Here is a 10,307-nt window from a genome sequence, read left to right as displayed (position 1 = left end):
TCCGACTGTTTTGTCCTCCGGCCGGCGTGGCCGCCTCCTCCCTCGGCAGTGCAGGCTTGGTCTGCACCTTCAGTGGCCACATCCTCCCTCGGCAGCACACCCTTCATTGCTGGTGGTGGTGGTTGGGCTTGATTTGGGTGGTGCGGCCAGGCGAGCCGAGGCTCTGGCCCTGCCTTGCTGCAGGCTATTCCTCGTCTCCAACGACGCCTCCTCCAAGCTGCGGTGTTGATTTCGTTCGATTTGTGTGCTATGGTGGTCTTCCTTGGCATGCGGTTGAGGCCTCCGGTGGACCCTTTGTCGGCACCGCTCCGGTCCTGGCGGTTTTGGACTTGCGTTCTCCCCTCAAGTGTCCATAGCCTGCCTGCGTCCTTTGTCGCTGCGGTTCCGGCGCCGGCGCTCCTATTGCTGCGTCTCTCCGGCCTTTGGCTCGCCGGCGTCCCGGCGACTTCGTCCTCGGCAGCTTGGATCTGCGCCCCTTTCCGGCTCCTAGCTTGTCGATGGCGTCAGTTGCCTTCCTTCCTCCGCGTCGGCTTTTTCGGCCCTGCCGCCCTTTGACCCCATCCACCTCCACGGCGAGCCAATCCCAAAGCTTGCGTTTTTTTCGGCGTCTCCCGATGCCACCCACCAATGGCAGGCGCAACCCCACCCAACCCCGTCGTGAGGTGGTGATCTCGACTAGCGAAGCTACTTCCTCATCTTCGGCCCCTGGTCCGTGGCAATGGGATTGCTCGGACTCAGGCCAGGACGAAATCCCTGCTCGGCTCGCCCACGCTGGCAACGACGGCACCTGTGGGTGTCGTTTTCCTTCTTGGAGGCGCTGCCATGGCCTCTACTCGTGCCGCTCTTTAAGCATCGGGGGAAACCCTTGGTCCGGTTCTTCGGATCGGATGGCGGCGGCGTCACGATGTCGTGCCCCTTCTTGAAGGCGTCATCTTGTTTGCTCGCGGCGTCCCTGATATTGGTGTTAGAGATGATCGTCACCTAGCCGGTTCGGCTTGCCCCTCTAGCTAGGCTTGGCTTGGTGATTTAGCAGTGTTTTCTCTTTGTCCGGGTTGAGCATACCGTCTCTCTGCTCTGGGTCCCATGTCCACGCCTTCTCATGTATGCGTTCGTGCTGTGTTGTACCCTCTTATGTACTCATTCTGCTTTTCTTCTATCAATGCAATGATACGCAAGCTTTGCGTATTCGCGAAAAAACACACCAACAACATGTTCTTTGCCCGTGTCCTCCTCCTCCTTCTCCATCGCCGGCATAATTAGATATCCGGCATGTTCAGGTTGATGGTGTGCCATGCGATCGCCGCCGCGGCTACGGGTGCAAGCCTTCTTGGCTTGTTTCCACCGCAGGTATTGCTGCGCCTGACGTGTGAGCAAAGCACGGAGGAGGTTGGGAAAGTGCTCATGCACTACACACACGGGTGCAATCTCCCATCTGGATGGATTTTCATGCGTGGGCATGCGGCCTGCGCTGGCGGCCATGAGATCTTGGCACCGACCTTATGAGGGACGAGAGCAGAAGAGATAGATGATGTGGGAGCAAGGAACAAGGGAAAGGGGACTAGTGTGTTTGTGTTGTATTGTGCTTGCGAGATAGATATAGAGGGGGTCCTGAAAGGGGAGCAATGTTGTCATCATCTACCAACTAGTAACGCTTGAGCTATGTGACGTGACACATGGTAGCGATAAGCATGGCCACATTGCCAATAGATCTATCACTAGAGTTAGCAGCACACGTTGGAAAATCATGTGTTGACTAATTACTGTGGTTGATTTTTTCTACCGAGCTACTCCCTCCGTCCGAAAATACTTGTCAGAGACATGGATGTATCTAGATGTATTTTAGTTGTAGATACATCTGTTTTTATTCATTTCTGCGACAAGTAATTTCAGACAGAGGGAGTATTTTAAGATGACCCCTCTTATCTTCTACTCCGAGACCATTCATCAACGGTACATTTAATCATTCACCAACGGAGTATGAGGTAAGGGAAATGTTTAATCTCAACTGTCCATTCATCAACAATACTTTTTTTAGAGGAAACAATCACCTTATTATTACTTAGTACATGGCACCATCAGCCAGTAAAACATCTCGATACAAACTGGAGAAACACTAAACCAAGTTTTGCATAAATTTAAAAGCCAACCCTCCATAGCTAAGTTATGAGCAGCTTTGTTTGTTGTTCGCCTGGCCCAAGCCACTCAATACTCGGTGACCGCTTGTCAGCATCTCATTTATTTCCTCGACAAGAGGACCATGAATACTGTTCTAATTATTGCAACTACTACTTGTTTATTTTGCTTTTGATATCAAATTTTCATGGAATGCATACATACATAATATGCCTGCCTTATTATTGGATAACACATTTTTAGTTTCTCTATTCATCATTTTTTTAAGAAATACGAACTTTTGCTCTAATCTTGTATTACCATTGTAGAATATTCATACTAAATATACCTTGTAACATTTTATTAGTTTCACTGTTAGTTACGGAAAACTATCTAATCAGTTGTTGATCCAAAATTTCAGCATGAAACAGTACATCGACATAAGTTAAACCATATCAAAAAATTGATCGTGGGCGATTTTTTTTCTATGTTGGAATTTGTTTCACATCAACTGAATTATTTGTCACTTCCAAATTATTTTGTTTCTCTTATGGTATTAAAGTGAGTACTTAGATTTTAATTAAAGGTTCAAAAGTTACCAAGAATTTTTCCTAAAAAAAAGGTTACCAAGAATTAGCTGCGTTTTACTCACTACATGAATATGCAATTTATGGACTTTGTGTGGTGAAAGTGACACGTATATTCACTATCCAAGTTGGCTACCTATTAACCTAGCTAAAAAGGTGTTAAAAAAAACTAGCTAAAAAAGAATGTAATGATAGAGACGTGGAGCCCTAAAAAAAAGATAGAGACGTGGCATGTAGAAAAGTGACATGGAAATTTGAGCACTACATGCTATATTTCCTAATTTAACATCATATTTTAATGACATAATAGTTTCTTTTCTTACTTGCAAAAAGGGAAAAATTTCAAGAGGTGATATACTAGCCATCGATCGGATGCTGCAAAATGGACGGTTCATATTAATTGGGCCTATCCTTAAAATTCGCTTTGCATACTTATTTGGGCCTAATGACTAAATCCCAAATATATACTGCCTGTCTCCTTCCCGATTCCCGAATAAAGAAACCATCCACGCTTCAACCCTCGGCCACGCGCGCCGCCGCCGCCGCCGTTCCCTCGTGGCAACCATGGCTGGCGCTGGCAGTGGCGGACCACCCGGCGGCGATGGCAACTGCAGTGTGATTTATTCACCCTATCCGCAGTCGCCGCCTCTTGCTCCTTGCCTGACCTACCTGTTCCAACACTTCGGCCTGGACAAGATCGGCGATATCATGAACCGTCCCGATGGCAAGACGTTCGAGCAGAGGATCGTCCACCTACGAGAGGTGCGCGCGCTCCATCCATCCCTTCTCTCATCTAGATTTTCTTCCATTCAGATTTCAGGTCTCCCATTTTTCTCAAGATCGTTATAATTCATCAATCTTGTAAGATATATTCTCCTTAACTTCTACTGCATTCAGGCACTAGATGCTTTCGAACGTGCTCGTGACATATTCCACGTGGTCGAGATCGACGAGGGCGGCGACGAGGATGAGGACGAGGAGGATGAAAATGTAGGACAGATGATAACAAACTTCAGTCGATCCATAAAATATATAATTTTGTGTTGGGCGAATTTGCCTCTTCAGTCTTGGACATATACCTGCTTCTTTTTTTTTAGCTGCTAATACCTGCTTCTAATATGTACATACATTATTTCTGTCTATTAATTCAGCTCTTAGGTGATGAAGATGAAGATGAAGAAAAACCAGATATCGTGAAACGGCCACATGCTCCTATTGAAGGCGAACTGGAATGCAAGAAGCCACAGATAGCACAAGACTTGAGGTGCCGATTATGAGAAGAACCTGAGTCTGGAGGGACAGAGAATTCCTCGCGGTAGTTAGTGATTTACGTGTGCTGTATGAAGCACACAGCCTATGTTTACTTAGTTTACATTGCACCAACATATTTCAAGATGCACTTGTTTATACTCTTGAGGAAGCTGCGGTTTGGACAATCTAAAATGTTTAGAGTTGCACTTGTTTATACTTCAGAGTAAGCTGCAGTTGGGTCTGTAGTTTACTCAGTACTCCCTCTGTAAAGAAATAGTCAGTGATCTAAACGCTCTTATATTTCTTTACGGGAGGAGTACTAATTATTCCAATGCATTTCTTCATGGACAAAACGCGGCTAATTAGGACTGCAGTCATTAACATTACTTTTACTGCTGAAGTATTAACAGTAGATGGCTGTTAAAATGACACCTAGTTCAACATACTCAGGTAGCTTTATACGTTGTCCGAACTCTGGTTATATGGAAGCCTAAAAACTTCGCAGAATAATTTATATGATGATAGCGTACCAGCATCAAAATGGCGGCCGACTTCGATGCGTTCGGTCTGGGATTCAATTTAAGCATATGGTTTATGGGCTATGTTGTTTGAAGCCTATGTTGGGCTATGTTGTTTGAAGTATATGGCTTGAGGTTGAGGGTCCTGCATAAAGAAAATGTACGGCTTAAGGAGGATCTGCTGCACCTTGTTGAAGGCCACCCTCGTGGCACACACAGTGCTGATACCAGTAGTGCCACTAGACAGTGTGGACAAAAGTGATAACCATGCTAATGGGATTTGGAGTTTCAGGAGAATCAGGACTATGGCCTGCAGTCTTTCTTTCTTCAGTTATAAGTAGACGAGGTTCAGTTAGCGAACGCCTTTGATGTGATCATGTGAATGCTGGCGAGAAGGGTCCAACGGCTCTCTTCGCTCCCCGCCGCTTAATGCACTCGCACTGGCTATAAGATGCCTCGTACTGGCTTGTGCTGGATCATTCCTGAATCTGAGATTTTATAGTGATGGATATTCCGCAGCATCTACTGTTTTCCCCTTGGTTTCCGAAAAGCCCAAGAAATTTGAAGGTGTGACTGGATGCATTGGAAAATGCATGAGATAATCTTTCCGGAAATACCAAGATCACCCGATTTGAAGTCCCTGATGAGAAAGTTGCGAACATTTGAAGTCAGACACACCTCTGTAGTCTGCATCTGAGTCCAAGACGCGGGGTATGCAGTCTGTAAGGGCTTGTTTGTATTGTGCCCTCACTCGCCCATTCAAGCGGGGGTGTCAATTGATTAATTGGCGAAGAATTTCACCGCCATCAGGATCTCCGACACATAATCAGAAGGGATGTCCAATTTTTGACTCGGATACGAAAATTTGGGAGCTATCCAAACGCATGCCTTCCCTGTTGGTTAATACCAACAATTTGGTAAGGCAAGTCCCGTCTGCCATCCAATGATCCAAACAAGGACTTCTCCCTCTGAATTTCACTCTAAATTTCATCAAGTCCTCCACCTCAGTCTGTAAATTTCCTCCATGAGAAAACTCTATAGACGTAGCTCACTTGCACTAATGGGAGTATCTATTCAGAAGCTGTCCAATATAATAATTATAGCTCAAGTCTTTTCCCTATGTTTCTGGATCCGCATCCAACCATTAGCATATCACTCACTTCATACATACGCAAACTAAATATTGAAACCTGATCTAACATGGGTACACAAAACTGCACGATTTGAATAGGCCAAATTTAGAATAAACTAATATGCAACATTAACCAAGAGTTAGGAAAGTTTTAGGCGGCTAAGAATTAGTAAAAGCGAATAAAGTTTATTCAATCATGTAAACGCAAATACATGACCAAGACAAAGGACATACAAGAAAGAAAGATCGGACCATGGTGAACCAATCAACAAGCACAAGATAAAAACACGGACTGACAATAAAAGCCAAAGCTAGCCACCGAAATTAAATACTACAGCTGCTCATCAACCTGAAACTGCCGGACTCTAATATGAGGACTAGAAACTGACATTTATTGCCGCATTAACACACCAACCGCAAGTTCTTTGTGGATGTCCTCCCCCTTCTCCATCGCGGAGCTAATTAAATCTCCGGCATGTTCAGGTCGATGGTGTGCCATGCGATCGCCGCCGCGGCTACGGGTGCAAGCCTTCTCGGCCTGTTTCCACCGCAGGTGTTGCTGCGCCTGACGTGTGAGCGAAGCGCGGAGGAGGTTGGGAAAGTGCTGGTGCACCACACACACGGGTGCATCCTCCCATCTGGATGGGTTTTCATGTGCACAATAAGGCCCCGAGACTTCTTGAACCTCTTGAGACACAACGGGCACTCGTGCAACAGCTGTTGGCTCTCCTGTTGTGGCGTCTGGCTCTCCGCCATCGCGGCCACGGTCTTCAGCGATTTACATGGCTTGATTGGTTGTGTGGACGCTTTCTTGGGCTTGTTGAATGGCACTTTGTTCGTCGCGACAACTTGTCGCGCTTGGGTGGATGCCAATGCCAGAGCAGGGGCCGCTTGAGTCACAATCGCCGGGTGTGGCGCTTGGGTCGGTGGAACCACCTGCTCCAGCACCATATTTGGCCTGACAGCGATTGCCGGCGACAGTGAAGGCACATGTGTGGGAACTTGCCTTGAAGCGACCACAACCACCGAAGCGGGTGTTTGGCCGGTCGCCTCGGCCGCCGGTGCACCCTGGGATACGCCCGCTGGAACATCTGCCATGTGTGGTGGCAGAGGCGATGACGGCGTTGTAACATGGTCGAGGGATGCAGGATGCTCGTCACGGATGCCACTAGCCAGCATCATCAGAGAGAAGGCGAGGTTCTCCTCCTCGGAGCTGAGTCCGCGGTTAGGGTGGTGTGTGGAGGATGCTAGCGAGATCGCTGGTGGTAGCGAAGGCTGGTCATCAGCATGTCGGTTCGTGGACATGCAGTTGGCGCTGGCGGCCATGAGATCTTGGTCACAGACCTGGTGAGGGATGCGAGAGGAAGAGATAGATGATGTGGGAGCAAGGAACAAGGGAAGGGAAAGGGGACTGGTGTGCTTGTGTTCTATTGTGCCTACGAGAGATATAGATATAAAGGGGGTCCCAAAAGGGAAGCAATGCTGTCATCATCTATGAACTAGTAACGCTCGTGTTATGTGATGTGACACATGGTAGCGATAAGCATGGCCACGTTGCCGATAGATCTACCACTAAGTTAGCAGCACACGTTACCATCGGTGCATGCTACCATCGCATGTATGTAGAAAATCATGTGTTGAGTAACCACTATGGTAGATTTTCAATATGAGCTCTTTTAAGATTATATCCTCTTACCTTCTAGGAGGCAAGAGAAATGTTTAATCTAAGCCATCTATTCATGCATGAACGGTAAATTTGACTATGTATACTATTTTAATTATAGCGACTACTTGTTTTGTTTTGCTTTGGATACCGAATATTCACGAGATGTCTCCATACAAAATAGGCATGCCTTATTATTGGATAGCATTTTTCCCTTTTCCAATTTTGAAAAGTTCCTATGAACTTTTCGAACATACAAAGGTGAACATGGATGCGCGCGCACCCATGTGAATAATAAATTCATAAAAAATACTAGAAAAATAAAAAAATCTGAAATTTCACGGTATGAAACTTAGTCAATCATTCTACTCACGTGTGAAGTTTCATGATGTATTGACACCCATGGTATTCTTAGTGAAGAAAATACAAATGCGATCATACTATTCATTAAACAGTGTTTTTTAATATAGCTTTGATTTTGTCATTTTTGCCCAGATACCATGGATGTGATTTCTTCGTGAAACTTCATATGCGAGTATACCGCCTGACTATGTACTCCCTCTGTTTCTAAAAATTTGTCTTTTTAGAGATCTCAAATGGACTACCACATACGGATGTATATAGACATATGTTAGAGTGTAGATTCACTCATTTTGCTTCATATGTAGCCACTTGTTGAAATCTCTAGAAAGACAAATATTTAAGAACGAAGAGAGTATATTACAAAAATAAATTCAGATTTTTTAATTTTTATAGCATTTTTTAAATTTACTATTTATAAGGGTTACTTATCCTTTTGCCCTCAGTGGTGTCCGTGTGCTCAGTTTTGCCCCTAGTCCGAGCACAACAACTATGACGAGGCCAAATGGCCATATTTGAGTGCATTCCGTCTGCCGGCGTTAGTGGTTGTGGGTCCGGAGCTTACACGTGAGACCGCGTGGACGTGGGTCCGGAGCTGACATGTAGGCCCGTGCAACTAAATCCCCAAATCATTCTAGCTCACACCCATCCGCCCGGCCGGCTGTCCTGCGTCGCCGCCGCCGCCACCTGCGTCGCGGCCAGCACCTGCCCCGCCACCAGCTGCACGGCCTGCTCCGCCGCTACCTCCCTGCGCCTACGCTCCACGGCTACCTGTGACGCCCACCACCTTCCTGCGACGCCACGGGTGGGGCGCCCGCCACCTGCTCGATCCGCGGCGCGGCCTCCTTCCGTGCGCCCGGCCGGAGCGCTCAAAGGTGGGGGGCTACTGGAGCTATTTGAACTAGGAGGAAGAACCCTAGGGCAAAATGGTGAGCAACGGCGACCCCGGAGTATTTGGCGAGGCAGGCATCGGGCCGAAGATCCGCCGCGTCCACGACTGGGTTCCCGAGGGGTAAGTCTCGCCTCTTGTTTAGATTGAGCTTAGTTGTGCATTTGAACACTCGGTTCGAGTAGGTTTGCCCAATTAGTGTGCTGATTGCGTCTCTGTTTTTCGCCGGTTAGGATGGAGTTGCGGTTTGCTTTCATGGTGCACATTAGAAGGGACCGGTACATGTTCGATGCAAAGGATAAGAAGAAATACCAAGGAGGTTTTGATTATCGGTTGCCAATGGCTAGTAATTGGAGTTTCAGACAATTTGGGGAGGTAATTTGTAGCCAATATCCTTGGGGTTTGCTTGATGAAGTGGTATACAAATACTACGATGGGGAAAAGAATTGGGTGACAGTTAGTAATGATGAAGAGCTAGCTACCATGTTTGTTAGGCATAAAGAGAAAGATAATTTTCATGTGAGGCTGCAAGTTGATGTGCTTGAGCAGGCATTTGGACCTAGGATGGCGGGTGCAACATCTCGGGGAGAATCAAGTCGTCGTAATGGCATCTCTAGCCAGAACAGTTCAGTTGGTGCACGGCGACGTGGTGGCTCGACAAGTGTGGGCAACAGCAGTAGGGTCCCCCTTGAAGTGGAGCATGATGGCTACAATTCTAGGGTTGATGAAGATGTAACGCCCTCGATGCGGCTATATCTCCCACGTGTCGAAGCACGACTTAGAGGCATAACCACATTGAAAGCAATGTCGCAAGTGAGGTAATCTTCACACAACCCATGTAATACATAAGGGAAAGAGATACATAGTTGGCTTACAATCGCCACTTCACACAATACATGAATAAAACATTACATCATCCAAATACAATCAAGGTCCGACTACGGAACCAAAATAAAAGAAGAACCCCAAATGCGACAAGGCCCCCCGATCGACCCCAACTGGGCTCCACTACTGATCAACTAGAACGAAACAACACAAAGGACAAGATCTTCATTGAGCTCCTCCTGAGCTTGGTTGCGTCATCTGCACGGACTCATCGGCACCTGCAAGCTGGTTTTGGAAGTATATGTGAGCCATGGGGACTCAGCAATCTCACACCCTCGCGATCAAGACTATTTAAGCTTATGGGTAGGGTAAAGGTATGAGGTGGAGCTGTAGCACGCGACTAGCACATATGGTGGCTAACATACGCAAATGAGAGCGAGAAGAGAAGGCAAGCACGATCGAGAAACTATGATCAAGAAGTGATCCTAGAACAACCTACGTCAAACATAACTCCAACACTGTGTTCACTTCCCGGACTCCGCCGGAAAGAGACCATCACGGTAACACACACGGTTGATGTATTTTTAATTAAGGTCAACTTCAGGTTTTCTACAACCGGACATTAACAAATTCCCATCTGCCCATAACCGCGGGCACGGCTTTCAAAAGTTCAAATCCCTGCAGGGGTGTCCCAACTTAGCCCATAACAAGCTCTCACGGTCAACGAAGGATATTCCTTCTAGCGGGAAGACCCGATCAGACTCGGAATCCCGGTTACAAGACATTTCGACAGGGTAAAACTAATCCAGCAACACCGCCCGAATGTGCCGACAAATCTCGATAGGAGTTGCACATATCTCGTTCTCAGGGCATACTCAGATGAGCTCTCCATACAACTAAAACCAAACCTCGAGTTTCCCCGAGGTGGCGCTGCACAGGACTCTAGTTCGGACCAACACTCAGAGGAGCA

General features: G+C 46.9%; 2 protein-coding genes across 2 annotated transcripts; one reads left to right on the top strand and one right to left on the bottom strand.

The window, feature by feature from the left end:
* The first annotated feature begins 3,168 nt into the window (after positions 1–3,168).
* Positions 3,169–4,166, top strand: LOC123106474 (uncharacterized). Its single transcript, XM_044528628.1, has 3 exons — positions 3,169–3,461; positions 3,597–3,689; positions 3,851–4,166. The coding sequence occupies exons 1-3, from the start codon at positions 3,264–3,266 to the stop codon at positions 3,974–3,976; spliced, it is 417 nt and encodes a 138-aa protein (XP_044384563.1). The 5' UTR covers positions 3,169–3,263; the 3' UTR covers positions 3,977–4,166.
* Positions 4,167–5,764: 1,598 nt separating this feature from the next.
* Positions 5,765–7,006, bottom strand: LOC123106473 (early growth response protein 1). Its single transcript, XM_044528627.1, has one exon. It carries the CDS (start codon positions 6,924–6,926, stop codon positions 6,063–6,065), a length of 864 nt encoding a protein of 287 aa, XP_044384562.1. The 5' UTR covers positions 6,927–7,006; the 3' UTR covers positions 5,765–6,062.
* Positions 7,007–10,307: the final 3,301 nt, after the last annotated feature.

Source organism: Triticum aestivum, chromosome 5A, assembly GCF_018294505.1.
Source record: "Triticum aestivum cultivar Chinese Spring chromosome 5A, IWGSC CS RefSeq v2.1, whole genome shotgun sequence".
NCBI classification, from domain to species: Eukaryota; Viridiplantae; Streptophyta; class Magnoliopsida; order Poales; family Poaceae; genus Triticum; species Triticum aestivum.
Note: the sequence above shows the minus strand (reverse complement) of the source record. Positions and strands in the feature narration are given on the sequence as shown.